Raw genomic sequence first — 16,025 nt, 5'->3', positions numbered from 1 at the left:
TATATATATATATATATATATATTCTAAAGTTTACTATGACTACAGGGAAGTTGGTTCCAGTAGGAATCCAGTAAGTAATGGTAAATAAAATTTATGCTATGAGAGTGGTAATATGGTTAATTTGATAAAGCATGCTAAAAATCTTACATATGCTCAAGTGCATCTTCTTATACTCTTATACTGGATGTTGATATTCTTCAGTATTGTCATTGTATCTTCATTTATAATGAATTTTTTAAAGTGAAGCATATAAAAATTTTCAACTAATAACTTACAAATGATGTTGTCATATTACTAAATTCGAAGATTATCCATTACTTCATGAGTATTTGAGTGAAACTTTGTTTTAATTATTAATGAGAAATATCTTACTTGCATACTTTCTACCCAAAATATATATATTTGTTGAGACATACATAAATATATATTAAATATGAACAAGGCAAACGAACACATTAACAGTATACATTGTTCTGTATTACATATATGTGTTATATATAAAATATATAACTACATGTTAATGTGTTCAATTATCTTTATATAACTAATATAAACCATTTAACAAGTATTAATGAAATGATTTCATCAATTATAGTAGCATTTGAAGTATTTCTTCAAGTATCTTGGCTTTGAAAATAAAGCATATTAATATCTTATTCTTATTATAGAGCATAATTTTTAGCACCAGTCGTGATATAATGTCAGTTCTAAAAATAAAGAACACATCATTACTAGGAGGAAGGGGAAATTGCACAATAAAAATAGGAAATATTTGGGGAGTGTATCCAATATAGAAATATGAATGGTTCTTCTATTCTGTATTATAGTATATGAAGTTCTGAGCAATGCATATGCCTGAAGTTATACCAGAGAAAATAAGACAGAGTCAATCAACCATTCTGTTCATTGAGAAATTTCTTATTACTTGTTTTAATAAGTGACAAGTACTATTTGGAAACTACATATCAATAGTATCACTTAGTTTAATTAATCACACTAGATTTCATGTAAATACTATAGATGAGGAAAACTAAAAGTCAAAATTATGGTAGCCTCTTTGCAATCACAATAATAGTAAATGCCAATTTTTTTTTTTGGTCTTAAGACATTTTATTGTAGAAGAAGAGGGAGAGAGGGAGCAAGAGGTGAGAGTAAAGACAAGAATCTAAGAGGTTGAGAGAGAATTGTCGATTTTTAAAAGCTTAAAATATGAAATTCCTCTAAGCTTTCTTCAGGATCTAACTGGAATTATTCATCTATTGTTCATAGAGTTTACTTTAAATATCAAAGCACTGGGGATTTTTATTTGTATAGTTTTACCAAGTGCTTAAAGAAGGTAAGCATACTCATGGTTAGTTCAGGGTGACTGACTACTTTAGTATCATGAGATAGAACAAGTTTTCCTGAGCTTTATTAATGAATTACAATGATTTATTATCTGTAATAAAATGTATGCAATGATTTATTATCCATAATAAAACTATTAACGTTGGGGTATTTGTTCTTCATAGTCAGTCTCTGTGATAGTGGAGTGTTATCACTATCCTGGGGGAAAAAATAAAAACAAAAACAAAGTTTGCTCTCTCACATGTCATTACCAGGGCAGCACATCCAGGAATTTTTACCATGCATCTAGTTAAGTTTTCATCTACCAGCTAACTTTAATTTTGAATACCTTCTCATTAATTTCATAATACATTATATATATATGTATATACATATACATACATATATATACATATAAATATATATATTTAGCAGCTAATAAGGAAACAGCTAAGGCACAGCCACATTCTGAGGGTTTTTTTTGTGTGTATACAAACAACCCAATACAGTGAGTCAGGTGTATTAAATACAATTAAGAACTGTATATGTATAAACCTGACTGATATATCATAGCTGTAAGTTCACTGTGGAATCCTGAAATTTTCCAAAGTTCATTTAAGTAAGCCTCTTCTGCACAGGATGCCTATCAATTGGTGTTCGTATCATTTCCCAGATTTCTGTAGCTAATATGGCTAGAAAGACGTTAAGTTATGTTTTTTCTAACTTGAATGAAACTGAATTTGTTGGAAATAATATCTTTTATATACAAAGATGTAAATTTTTTTGAAATTCTATTCAGGGCTCAAAGTTGACTTGTAACTATCAAGTGGGTTTACCATTCTCTGAAAGCCAGCATTTCCAGAGAAAGAGTGTCATGTCTCCATTAGTCTATGGCTAGAAAAGGAAAATAGTAGAATACATACAGTGTCTATAATTTTTATGATTTTTTTAAGTTATGTTTTATTTCCTTTAATAACCAATGAGAAGTAACAATAAGACCCATTTTACCTTGTTGAGTAAAATTTTTTCTCACAATGTTCATTAGAACCTATATATAATCATTCCATCCACTTGTCATAATATAATGTATATTAACTAACAAGTATTCATGGAACATATGTATATCTGTCTATCCATCTCTAACAGACAGCAATGATACTTAGCAAGATTAGGTCTTCTAAATGTTTTCTGATTATTTGACCAAATGTCTCTATTCCTGAAAGTAAGGGATAAATGGTATCTGTAGGCAAACATAACCACCTGATCTACTTTTAAAATGGCTTTAAGAATAAGTTTTCTTGGGACATTTTTTTTCTGCCAGTGTACCTTAACCTCCAAACATACACACTGGGTCTAATTTGTGTCACACTGATGCTCAACTCTTCTAAACCATCTCTCAAGTTCTCTGATGAAGCTGTTCCTGAATGGAAGGTAAGGAGTAGGTTCAACAATTATGCTAAACAAAACTCAACACACTTCACTGAGTAACAGTGTGTGGCCTAGTATATAAAATGTGTAATAAGGGTATACAGTGGGGCCAATATCTCCAACTTTCAATGTGGCTTCATTATTTTAGTCTACAGGATCATCACAGTTCTTGTTACAAACCAAGAATATGTAGGGACTCATCAATGACTAGCTATTAAGACTTGCTCATGTCTTTCGAAAGATACAGATAAGCACAGGCATTAAGTAGATAATTACTTTTGCCTACCTCTTTGCTTCTTATTGGCTGCATCTTCCTTGAGATTCTACTTCTTGGTCAGTCCCTGGTTCCTCAGTGTCACAAAGCTCCTCCCATGTGTTGGTCAGCTTAGACACATAGGAAATATCCCAACCTCACTCTAAGATTTCTTTATGATTTCTGTTTTCTTTAATAGTGTTCCATCAGACAGAAGGGTTTTGGTGGAGCATCATCATGTCATTATACTTCGTATTGCTTAGTGAACAGTAATAAACACATTTTAGTCCAGTAACTGTTGAATGATAATCCCTAGAGTAGAATGTAAGTTGAACAATTGCTTACATTTCTGTGGTAGTTGGTTAAGAATGGACCCTATAGGCTCATGGATTTGAATAGTCACCAGGAGCAGCACTATTTGAAAGGATGTGGCTTTGTCAGAGGAAGTGGGTCAATGGGGATGGGCTTTGAGGGTTCAAAAATTCAATGCATTTCCAGTCTCTCTCCTCTCTCTCTCTCTCCCCCCCTCTATATCAGGATGCAGCTCTCAACTACTTCTCTGGTACCTTGCCTGTCATGTTCCCTGTCATGATAATGGGCTAAGCCTCTGAAACTGTTATGAGTTGCTTTGATCATGGTCTCTTCATAGCAATTGGGCTGTGACTAAGACATCCCTAGAAGTGATGAAAATACTTTAACTTTGGAGTCATTTATTGTGCTGAATTTAATGTTTTAGAAGCCACAAAGTTGGGAAGATAAGATGATGTGTTGGGGAACTCAGGGAGAAAATGCAATAGGGCAGATATGATCATAATGCATTGTGTACATGTATAAAATTCACAAATAAAAAAATAAAAAATAAAATTATCTCTCACAAGAAAAGTGAGAAGGGTCTAGTTATAATCGTGTAAAGACATGTAAACAAATAGATGTCTTTAATTGAAACCTATATTCTTTGACAGTGATTTTTGTATTTTGTGTTTTGGGTGAAGCATGATTGAGTTTTGATACGTACAGAATGACCAGTAGTATCAGGAGCAAAAGGTTTTGTTTTCCTTATATATATGTACAGTAAGAAGGCATATGATAGCTAATTTATATAGAACATTTAGAAACTGAATCATACAGAAAGTAAAACTTTCTTAGCTCACAATGAAGTGTGATTTATTCTTGTAAATTGTAATGTTTGGTATGATTTCTAGGATCATACAATTTTATCTTCATCCTGTTGGACACTAGAGTACAGCTGAATAGATTTCTGATATTTAAATATAAATAAGGACAGTTTTAATACTTATTACTTAATAGCTTATAGTCCTGAAAGTAAATGTCAATATACAAGAACCAGATCAACACAAAAATATTCTGATCAATAAACACTAACTCCTGTTTCAAGTAAGAAGTGGGGCTAACAAAGTGTAATTCAAATACTTCATCCAGGGTGACTCTAGATGTATGCTGTCAACAGAACTTATGCAACCAGGAGAATATGTGTTTTTATGTCTTAAAATGTTTGAACCAAAGTTGGTATTTGGAAGGGTGTTTCATCCTTGGATAATTGCTTACAGATTATCAGAGTTTATTCACACAGGCTCATAGTCACACATCGTTTTTACTCTTTTTAAAGAAAACAAACTGGGAAACAAAATTAGATATTCCAAGCCCCCCAAAGGTCAACCTTCTTTTCTTTAATCCACTCGGCAAAACTATGTTTCTATTTCCTCTGAACATATTCAAGGCATCTATGCAGGAACAAGGCTTGACAATCTAAGCCATGTGTAGCTGTTTGCAGTTACCTTGGATCTTAACTAGATGTGCAAGTTGCCTTGTGACCATGGGGAATCCTCTCCATGCATGGATTATGGATTGCTGGGGCCATGGCAGACAACCAGTTCCACAGAAGCAACTTCGTGTTCTTCTGAGGAAGATCCATAGCACTGTGGAGCAAGGAATATAAATGAGCGAGGCCACAACAGACTGCAAACAGGGTTACCAAAATACAGCCCTCAAAAAGGAACTCTGAAGGTGGAGAAGGTAGTAAAAAAAATGCTGCTTTGAAGCACCCTCAGTTACAAGAGCATTGGCAGAGATTCAGTGGCCATCATACATCCTCCTTGAGCATGTGACAATCAAAAATCTGTTGCTTTCAAGCTCATAAACCTGTTGTATAATTTAAATGGTTTTCAATATTGCAAAATTTTTGAAACAAAATCTCAGTTGTCTGAAGGGGGACACCAAATGAAAAAATATTCAAACTGTTGTAATAAAATATTTGGCCTTTAATCATTTCCAATAAAATATATCTGAAATCTTCCCCTCCCCCACCCATAGTCATACACAAACACACCAATGTTTAAATATTTTATAGTGGCCAACCAAGGTGTTTACATTGATGTTTATTAATGGAACTCACTTTTGAATTTGCTTTTAACAAGCTGTTAATCCATATTAGCCTCAAATCAGTTCCATTTCGTTTCTCAGTTCCCTTCTTGGTGACTAATGGCTAATGTCCGGTACCATAAAGAGATCTGCCTCTGGCACATTGGGAATTATTTGTTCTTGGCTTAAATAATCATAGTTCATAAAGTTCTCTCTCTCTTCTTCGTCCCCTACTAGGATTGACAAAGGCATTCCCAGAGGCAAGAATTTATCTTCCTCTCTCTGTTTTCCCTCCTCCAGCCCCGCCTCTTCCAACATATCCGCGTCCTCTTGGTCCTCTTCCCCTTCCTCCCCATTGCCAGCCTCTTCGACTTCCTCCTCATCCACATCTTCATCCTCTGAGACTCTGTCCACTTCCTCTTCCTCCTCCTCCTCCTCGCTCTCCTCTTTTTCATCACAAACCTCTTCGTCACACTCATCATCAACATTTTTCTCCTCTTCCTCTACCAGCCCTGGGGTGGGAGACTGGTTTTGCTGCACTAGAGCAGGACTAAAGGTTAGAGAGGGATCCTGCATGAAGCCATACAGATCTTCCAGCAACTGCGAATCTTCTTCGACGCCGCTGCGAGGAGCTTGATTGGTAGTGGAGTCTCCTGGGGAGATGCCACCGGCCTGGGCTTGCTGTGCCCGCAACGCTGCCTGCTGGCGCTCCAGCTTCTCTTGCTGCCTCATGTCTTCATAGACCTGGTTCATGATGAACTGGGTGGTGTTCCGAGGCGCTCTCATCCCAGGCGCCCGCCACCCGCACAGGTTGACCGGGCGCAGCATCTTGCTCAGGTCTGTTGGTGGATTCCTCCGGAAGGAGCGACGAGAGTGGCGGCGCAGGCCACGACCCCTGTGTCCCCAGCGCTTCTTTCTACCCGGTGGTCTCTCCCAGCCGGGATTCCATGGCCCGCTCCAGCAGGAGCAGCAGCAGACGCAGAGCGGGTGTAGACCATAGGCCCTGATCATCTGCGCTGGGCACAGGGGGCTCTGGAATGCTATGATAGGTGGGCGCCAGGGCCCTCCGCAGAGCTCCCAATTGGAGTACAGGGCCCAATAGGGCCCTGTAGGTGGTTGAAACCAAGGGCCTGGGATGGGCTGTTGCTTGGGTTGTTTCCTGGGAGCCTCATACTCATTTTTTGGGCCATCACGGTATCGCCGCTTGGACACCGGAAAGCCCCTCTGCCTTCGATGGTAGGAGGACCAGGTGCGCAATGGAATGGAGGATGCCCAGCCGCCGCCGCCCAGATTAAGGGGGTCCTCCCTTTCGTTGACCGTCGGGGTCATGGTTCAGGGATCTCCACCGGGTCTCAGTGGTAGCGTCCTAGGAGCAGTCACTTTGGCCTGATCAGGTGGTCAATGGGAAGCGTCTCCTCAGCTGGAGTCCCTAGTGCCGCGTGCCTTTGACTGTGACCACGCCTTCCCTGTTCACGAGGATTCCCCCCTCTTCTCCACTTGCTCGCTCTTCCGTCAGAATCACTGTCTTTCGCACCTGGGTTGTCTTGCCCAGGTGGGTTGGGTGGGGTAAGGATGGTGGGGGAGGAAGGTGTTGGTGGGCGATGAGATGTGAGAGCCACTCCCGGGTCCCACACACACCCGCCTCCGCCGAGGCTAGGGCTGGGGACCGGAGAGGCAGTGGTCGCTTGTTACCTTGCTCCTCCCTCTCAACCCAGGTGCTTCACCGTCGCCGTCCTGGCCGGACTGAGTGGGCACCGGCAGTGGCGGCCTTTAAATACTGGCTGGGGGCCCCCCGCGTGCCCCTTGCGTCCTTGGTTGCCCAGGACGACAGCCAATTGGGGTGGACATGGCTCTCTCTGTGAGGAGGAGGGGTTCCTCCCGGAGCTAGATATCCCATGAACATTCGCAGGGGTTCTTATGACGTAGGATTTAAGGCAGAGGGAAAGCTGGGCAATGCTCACACCCTGGCAACTTTTAGGGGAGAGGGAGTATTTGAAATTTCCATCCTAAGTCTGATGGAAGATATTAAAAGATCGGGCCTTCATCTCAACCGGAGTGGAATGTATATTCTCTATAGCTCTGTGGACACCTGTAGTAACAGAAATCGGGCCCCAATTTCTTCCTCAGTTTGTGTTCAAAAGTTAGATTCATGGTACATGAAACATGAGCACAGACATTTATTGTGTGTATAGTCCCAAACATATTGCCCTGCCTTCTTTAAGAGATGGCTACCAGGTTTCACAGATTCAGGAACTGAAGTCTGAAGTTTCTCTCTCTCTCTCTCTCTCTCCTCTCTCTCTCTCTCTCTCTCTCTCTCTCTCTCTCTCTCTCCTCTCCCCCTCCCTTCCTCCCTCCTCTCTCTCTCTCTCTCTCTTTCTTTCTTTTTTCTTTCTTTCTTTTGATTATTCAATGTCCTGGGAACTGATAGACTTTACAGCTAGCTAGTCTTTAAACCAAACATATTTGACTGTGAGAGAGATAAGCCCACAGCATCACTATACTATGAACTCATCTTTGACAGGTCCCTTGTGATAAATAATGAAACATACAGGAGAAAGCACTTTGCTAAGTCTAGTACTCTATAGGTGAGTCTGTTGACTAGGCATTATCATGGACTTGATTTTGAGAACAGGAATATCCAGTGAAGGAACAAGAGCAAAGAGAATCAGAATATTATAAGAATATTATAATGCATGCACAAGGTCCCTTTAAGTTTCATAGTAAGACATAGTGCTTGACTTAGGTAAACGACTATGAGTCAGATTTATCTCCCTGAGGAACCTCTTAGGAAGCCTGCGGTTCCTCATCCATTCTGTAAACACGGTTCTGCTTTATATAGTATGTGTTCCCCAGGGTTGGAAAGATGACTGGATAAAACCAAAACCAAAACCAAAACAAAACACAGGTACTCTAAATATTCCGTAACAACCATCATTTTCATATTGACTTCTCATACAGTATTTGCAAAAACACCTGACCCTACCTCTTAAGCAACAATAGTTATACCCTGAGTCATGAGTCCATTTATGTAGAAACATCAAGGAATCCTACAGGTTTGGTCCTACGTAGATGGGGAAAATATACCTTAGAATATTACCATCACATTTTTGTGGTAAACAGAATTATGAAAAATAGAACACTCCCCATTGGGAACATCAATCAAGTAAATGCTAGAGGAGCAACATGTTCAAAAGCCTTGAAGCGCACTAGGGGCTGGGGTGAATTCTGTGAATACTCAGACCAGGATGGCTCTTCTTGAGTTAGAACTCCAGGAGAGTAGACTAAGGAGAGTAGGCTCCACAGGCGTCATTCGACTTTGCTCTTTTAGTGGCATGCTTAGAGCAGTCTACTTGAGCTTAAATGCAGAGTAATGTCTCGTTTGCTCTCCCGGATCCTCTTCTAGAGGCACATTCATACGTTTGGCAGACACTATAGTCATTAACTCAAAAGGGCTCAGTGCTAACCAAGATCTGTTTCGTAAAGAAGTCAATATGCCCTTTAAGTTCGTTAGTTATGACGGTGAAATCCCCCTTTCCTATGTTTGGAAAAAAAAAGATGTGTATCTTTTTACTAACAATTTACACTTCTTATTTTCGATAAGTTGACTTTTACTGAAACAGTAGTAGTGATCTTTACTAGTTTTCTACTAAAACATATTGAGTCAGTAATATTTGTCCTGTGTCTTAAGAAAGCAACAGATTGTAATTCAAGATGTATACAAATTTCTTTTTCTAAATAAATCATTTTGTTATTTATATTTTAAATGTGTTCCTGTGTGAGTATGTAATACATATGAGCAGGCACATGTGAGCAGGCACCTAAGTCAGAAGAAGGTGTGGCATCATCTGGAGTCCCAATGATAGGTTACTATGAGCAACCCCATCTAGACGCTAGGCTCTGAACTTTGGTTCTCTGGAAGACCAAACACCTTTTGTTATGTTTTAAATTTTATCTATCTATCTATCTATCTATCTATCTATCTATCTATCTATCTATCTATCTATCTTACTTATTTAATTTACATCCCTCTCTCTGCCCCTCCCAGTCACCCTCTTCCACAATCCTTCCCTCTTCTTCTCTGAGAGAGTGGGAGAGGATGAGCAAACATTTTAACCACTGAAACAGCTTTCTAGTCCCTGTGTTTTCAGATTTATTTTATAACATTAGGATTGTAATATAAACTTTATAATATACAGGCAGAGCAATGCAGCTATGGCTTAAGGCAATTTACTGTCCAGTTAACATTACCTTCAGGAACGTGACAGGAAGTTTTAAAAAAGACATTTGTACTTGATTTGTGTACATTATATGTTGACAAATGAAACACTCTGATTCAAGCTTCAAACAAGATACATTTAAGATGTCCATATATGTTGTTACTGGTTTTTTTCTTTGTATAATCAAATTTTGACAAATGAGGTTGCTTAAGGCAGCATTCACTGAAATGTCAGCTTCTAATGATTAGGATCTGAGGAACAGCATAGCCTTCACTTCACTAAGGATTGACCCGAGCTGTGCAGTAAGGACTGCATTAGATTGTCACCTGAGAAGCCAAGCACAAAATCATTTATGATATTGCAAGAATTCACTCCCTTATCACTGTGCCTGGGCATACTAACAGTTTTCTTTTCACTGAAAGTTACCTTCATGAGTCAAAGGCCGCCTGCATAACTCAAGACCTTGGAACCAATGTTAATGTCATGGATTCCTTTTGTGCAGTCTCTTAGTCTATTAAACTAGCAAAGACAATCACTGTAGTTCTATCTAGCAAAATTTCCCTTGTACCTTGTATGGTGTGTGTTTGTGTGTGTGTGTGTGTGTGTGTGTGTGTGTGTGTGTGTGTGTACATGCCTGTCTGTTTGTCTGCCTGTGTGCCATAAAAATGGCCATCACATTAGTGGAAACAAAATCATCAATGACTTTTCTTACTAATTGTATCGAGTTTATTTTTGAGTAAATATATTAAGGAAATCCAGAAAAATGTCAATTCTCCAGTATTTACTTTATACAGTTTAAATGACACTGCTGACGTTTTGAAATTCAAACAGATGCAATATAGTGAAATAGCTTGATAAGCCTTATGCTATATTTTCAATAGAATACAGATATCTCTGTGTTGTAGTGTTAACACTTGGTGGCAGTAGTAGTTCATCCAAAACTCATTCAGCACTAGTTTTTATTCAGAATGGAGATACAAATCTTCTTTTAAAATGTATATATATACATATATATATACATTTTAAATTACAATAGAATCATATTATTTTCCTTCTTCCCTTTTCTCCATCTTCCCTTCACATATACCTACCCTCCAACTCTACAATGACCCCTTCACAAATTGATAATCTTTCATTTGACTATTGTTGTACACACATGTAAACATATGCACAAATATACAAACACTACCTGCTGAGGCTACTTCATATGTGTGTCTGTCTCTGTCTTTGTCTCTGTCTCTGTCTCTCTGTCTCTGTCTGTCTGTCTGTCTGTCTGTCTCTCTCTCTCTCTCTCTCTCTCTCTCTCTCTGTGTGTGTGTGTGTGTGTATGTGTGTGTGTGTGTGTGTGGTTCCCCCACTAAACTACCCCCCTTCATACTACCACGACTACTGGTACTAATATTGTTCTGGTCTTCATTACATACCACTTCACAGTAGACTTTCTGGTGTTCTGACTCTTACAGTCTTTATGCCCTCTCTTTGTTGATGTTCCCAGAGCCATAGACACAGGAGCTTTGATAGATGGGGCCGTGCTTCCCACTATTTGTCCATTTCTGCATAGTGTGCACTTATGTTTTTCTCTGATGATTTCTGTGGTGGTTTATATATGCTTGGTCCATGGAGTGGCACTGTTTGAAGGTGTGGTCTTGTTGGAGTAGGTGTATCACTGCATGCATAAGCTTTATGACACTCATCTCAGCTGCCTAGAGACCAGTATTCTGTTAGAAGCCTTCAGATGAAGATGAAGAATTCTTAGCTCCTCCTGCATCATGCCTGCCTGGACTAGGCCATGGTCCCACCTTGATGATGGACTAATAATCAGAACCTGTAAGCCAGTCCCAATTAAATGTTGTCCTTATAAGAGTTGCCTTGGTCATTATGTCTGTTCACAGCAGTAAAGCCCTAACTAAGAAAATCTCCACGTGGTCTAAAGAGAAGTTTCTTTGATAAGGGCTGGTAGCTATGGGCATCTGTAAGTGTAAGTGTGGATGTAGTGCATAAGATGTAGAATACAGGAAGGAATTATTCTAGTCTAGCAAGGTTGTGGGAGTAAATTCTCTTATAGACTCCCTGTTTTAGTTAAGGTTTCTATTGTTATGATGAAACACCATGATCCAAAACAAGTTGCAGGGGAAAATTTATTTGAATTAAATTTTCATCTTTCAGCTTGTCATTTCAGGCAGTTAGGACAGGAACTTGTGCAGGACAGGAACTTCAAGGCAGGAGCTGGTATATAGTCCATGGAGGAGTGCTGCCTGCTGGCTTGCACTCATGGCTTACACAGTTTGGACTTTTTTATATAATTCAGAATCATAAGCTCAGGGATGTCAAAATCCATAATAGGGTAGGTCTTCCTGAATCAATCACTAATTAAGAAAATGCCTTACATTAAAAAAAGAAGAAGAAAGAAAATGCCTCACATACTCACCTACAGCCCAGTCTTACAGAGATTCCCTTCTCTCAGATGGCTCTAGTTTATGTCGAGTTGACATAAAACCAGACAGCACAACTGACCTTTGTCAGCTTACAAACAAATACATGATTCGTAGTCCATCACCATTATTTCTTGTTTATTTCCACAATCACATGTTAATATTAACACTGTATTATAAGCATTCTAAATTTTTAATGTCCCATGGACTTAAAAATTCAAACAGTTAAAAATACAGCCCTTTAAAATATTTAGTCTCTTTTAAAATTTAATATCTCTCGACTGTGGGCTCCTTTCAAAATAAAAAAAAAAAAACTGGTTTAATAGGCTTTTACTTCAAGAGGGAAGACGCAGCAAACAATCAATCTGAACAAAGAAAAGCCAACCTCCCTCCTAAAGCTTAGGATCTCTGAACAAGAGGGGGCAGAAGGAATGTAAGATCCTAAAGTAATGGATAACAGCAATGGAACATTATCTTCTGTACACAGCAGGGTAGTTGCACATAAGAACTCACGGTATTTTAATAGCATCTTTAAACCATAGGAAAACTCATGCCAGACCAAATCCTAGCAGGAGATGAGTTGGACAAGGAATCCTTCTCCAAGCCCCAAGTAATTGTCAGAGTTACTGACAATTATGAGCTTCAGAGAGAGGAACAGGCAGATATGTTCTAAGCGTATAATCCTTGGTAGAAGAGTGTAACCCTTGGTAAATTGACTACTCTTCAGTTGCCTACCATGCATCCAAGAATATTTGAGCTGCACACATTTATGTTGGATGATTTAAAAATACACATAGTTATTCAGATAGAGAAGGGGTCATAGGGGATTGGGAAAGATTTTGGGGATGGCAGGTGGGTTGAAATGATAAAAAAAAACAAATAAAATAAAATAAAAACATTTTAATTGCTGAGATACAGGTGATTATGAAGGAAGAGATGGAAAAAATGAGGAGGGGATGGGTTTAATTCAGAAGCATGAGGGAGGACAATAGATAAGGAGACAGAAGAAAGAATAAATAACCCTAAGGGTGTTTGAAAAGATATAAGTATAGTTTTATATATACCTAAAATCATACACACACACACACACACACATGCTCACACACTCATGCACCCACACTCATGCACCCCCCCCCCCACACACACACGCACACATACATGCATACACACATGCACACATGTATGCACACAGGCATAAACACATGCATGCACACAGACACATGCACACACACATGCATGCACACTGCATACACAAGTTAAGTCACTTGGGAAGATAATACTCTTTCCGAAATCTATAAACAATATTCCCATTACCAGGCATATGAAATCTTTCTTCAAATTGTTAGTTAAGGGAGACAAAGAGATTCCATGAGAAAAAAAATTTCATAGTACTGGAAGTTGCTATGTAAGTTGCAAAGACAGGAAAACAATCAGTATTACAACCCGTCGGTGACACTTGTGAGACTCAACAATGTCCAGCATGGAAATAGATTCTTTTTTTTTTTTTTTTTTTTGAGACAGGGTTTCTCTGTGTAGTCCTGGCTGTCCTGGAACTCACTCTGTAGACCAGGCTGGCCTCGAACTCAGAAATCTGCCTGCCTCTGCCTCCCAAGTGCTGGGATTTAAGGCATGCGCCACCACCACCCGGCTGGAAATATATTCTTTAAAATGTAATAGTGGCATTTATAACCTGACAGCAAACACCATGTATCTAAGTGAATATAGGGCCCACTAAACAGAAGGGAAAGAATGCCTGATGCTGGAAACAAATCAATTAACCATGGCTAGTGATGTCATAGATCTTTAAGAAGACCTTACTACCGCCACTTTTCTAAAGCAGTATAATTTGTAACTGCATTTTAAATACTTACTGTTATACTACAGATAAGTGTAATTCTTACTCCTCATCAAAAATCATTTTATACAGCATATACCTTTACAGATAGCTACAGCTTTCTTTTTTTCTAAAAACATTTCATTTTTATTTTCTATTAAATTAAAAACCATGGAAACATCTAAGGCACATTTTATTGAAATTATCCTATTTCTGTATCATTAGGGCAATAGTAATAGTATAATTTCAATATTCTATTTCTCATAATTAGTTATAACTCAAGTTTATAATATGGGTGTACATTCAATTATAATGCGTTTATTACGTCCTTTAGGCACTTATGCAGTTTCGATTATATCAGGATATTGTATTTGTGCTTATAACCATAAGCTTGGCTTTTTGGTGAACATTAGAGGTGAATATCAACCTGTAATGACAGTCATTCAGGGTGTTCATTAGTAGTAGCAGTATGTTTGTATGTATCTCCCTTGATGCAGCTTCCAGGACTCAGACTAAGGTCTTTAGTGCTTTGAAGCAAGTAATTTCCTTACTAAGAAATCCCATCAGCCATCTCTTTACTCTATTTTATATTTAGTAAACCTAGTTTAGATCTTATTCCCTTATTTTCAGATCCTCATTCCTTGATAACTAACAAGTCATTTCTTTTATTCTCTGTTTTTTATTGGTCATTTTGCTTACATTCCAAATATTATCCCCTTCCCAGTTTCCCCTCCACAAACCCCTTGTCCTCTCCCCTGTCCCCTGCTTCTATGAGGGTACTCCCCCACCTACCCATCCACTCCTACCTCAGCGTCCTAGCATTCTCCAAAGCTGGGTCATCGAGCCTCCACAGGACCAAGGGGCTACCCTCCCATTGATGCCAGGTAAGGCCATCCTCTGCTACATATGTAGCTGGAGCCATGGGTCCTTCCATGGGTACTCTTCAGTTGGTGGTTTAGTCCCCGGGGTGTCAGGTTTGTTGAAAATGCAATGAACAATTTACTTGGGGCTATCCAACCTGAACTGATGCATGTACAACACAATCTTTATACCTAAGGGTCAAGGAACACTGAAGAAGGTATCTTGAAAAGATATCAAAAGACCCATGAGCCTAGGAAATATTTCTGACATATAACAGGGGAGCTCTACATATGAAAGCTCATCAGCATGGCTGTTTAAGAAGACCTGAGTAATGCTAACACAGTGGACCTCCCAGCATAGGCAGGGTAAATCTCATGGGCTTTACAAATGATATGAGGAAAGGTTAAAATTAGTTATTGGGATATATTTGAGGAATGTGGATGAGAGTCCACTATGATTATTTTGTTAAATGCACAGAATATCAAGTTGCCTTCTATTTTGTTTTTATTTATTAATCATTTTATTTGTTTATATTTCAAATGTTATCCCTCTTCCTGGATTGCCTTCTAAATGGTTATTTTTATGCCTACAGCTTAGTGCAGCTCTCAGCCCTCAGCAGAGAAATATCTTTTTGCAGCAGACAGAGATTAATACAGACCCACAACTGGTCAAAATGAGCAGAAGCGGTGATGAGCTTCTCTCTAGCACGTGTCACCCCCTTCCCAAGGCTGAAGGAAATCCACTTAGTGTACTTTAAGGAATTTCATAACACTTACTAAGAACTTAAATGGTATTTTACTCAGAATCCTATTTCTATGATGTTATCCATTGAGGTATTCTCAAGCTTATGAAGTTACTTATCCTCAAACATTGGACATTTTGACAGTTTCAGTATAAATGCAATATTTGCATATTCATGGAATGGAATGACTTTCCAGAATGCCAGAAGCTGTATTCTTGTGGAAATGTCCCCAGAGACTATTCAGAAATTATACAACAAGGTTCAGTATACTTAGTATCTTTTGTACTTAAACATAAATGTAATCATTTTATTCATATATGTGTCACACATTTTTCAGACATATATTTTTATGAAAGGAGGAACTGTGTTTAGTTTTTGTTTCTGAGGGAATTTTTTCAATACAGTTATATAATAAATCAGTGTGTTAAACGGGGTCTTGCATCTGAAAGCATAACTTGTATTCTCTCAATTTTTAACCATTTACTTACATTTATTCATTTTTCAAAAGATTTCAAAAGACACACTTTCCTTACTTTTTTTTTTTTTTTTTTT

General features: G+C 38.5%; 1 protein-coding gene across 5 annotated transcripts in view; it reads right to left on the bottom strand.

The window, feature by feature from the left end:
- Positions 1-11,222, bottom strand: part of Ccer1 (coiled-coil glutamate rich protein 1) — a 26,363-nt gene extending 15,141 nt beyond the window's left edge. For 3 of the 5 annotated variants that reach the window (XM_031350047.1, XM_031350048.1, XM_031350050.1), the window contains exons 1-2: positions 5,422-7,263; positions 4,805-4,945 (exon numbers count right to left, since the gene is read on the bottom strand). In XM_031350047.1, coding sequence (XP_031205907.1) covers positions 5,505-6,716 — 1,212 coding nt within the window. In that variant the 5' untranslated portion in view covers positions 6,717-7,263 and the 3' untranslated portion in view covers positions 4,805-4,945; positions 5,422-5,504. Of the gene's footprint in view, positions 1-4,601; positions 4,946-5,421; positions 7,264-11,028 lie in introns of those variants that run through there. The other 2 variants (XR_004112902.1, XM_031350046.1) reach the window with 2 other exon arrangements.
- Between the last annotated feature and the right edge of the window lie 4,803 nt (positions 11,223-16,025).

This window comes from Mastomys coucha, unplaced genomic scaffold (genome assembly GCF_008632895.1).
Source record: "Mastomys coucha isolate ucsf_1 unplaced genomic scaffold, UCSF_Mcou_1 pScaffold4, whole genome shotgun sequence".
In the NCBI taxonomy this organism is placed as follows: Eukaryota; Metazoa; Chordata; class Mammalia; order Rodentia; family Muridae; genus Mastomys; species Mastomys coucha.
Note: the sequence above shows the minus strand (reverse complement) of the source record. Positions and strands in the feature narration are given on the sequence as shown.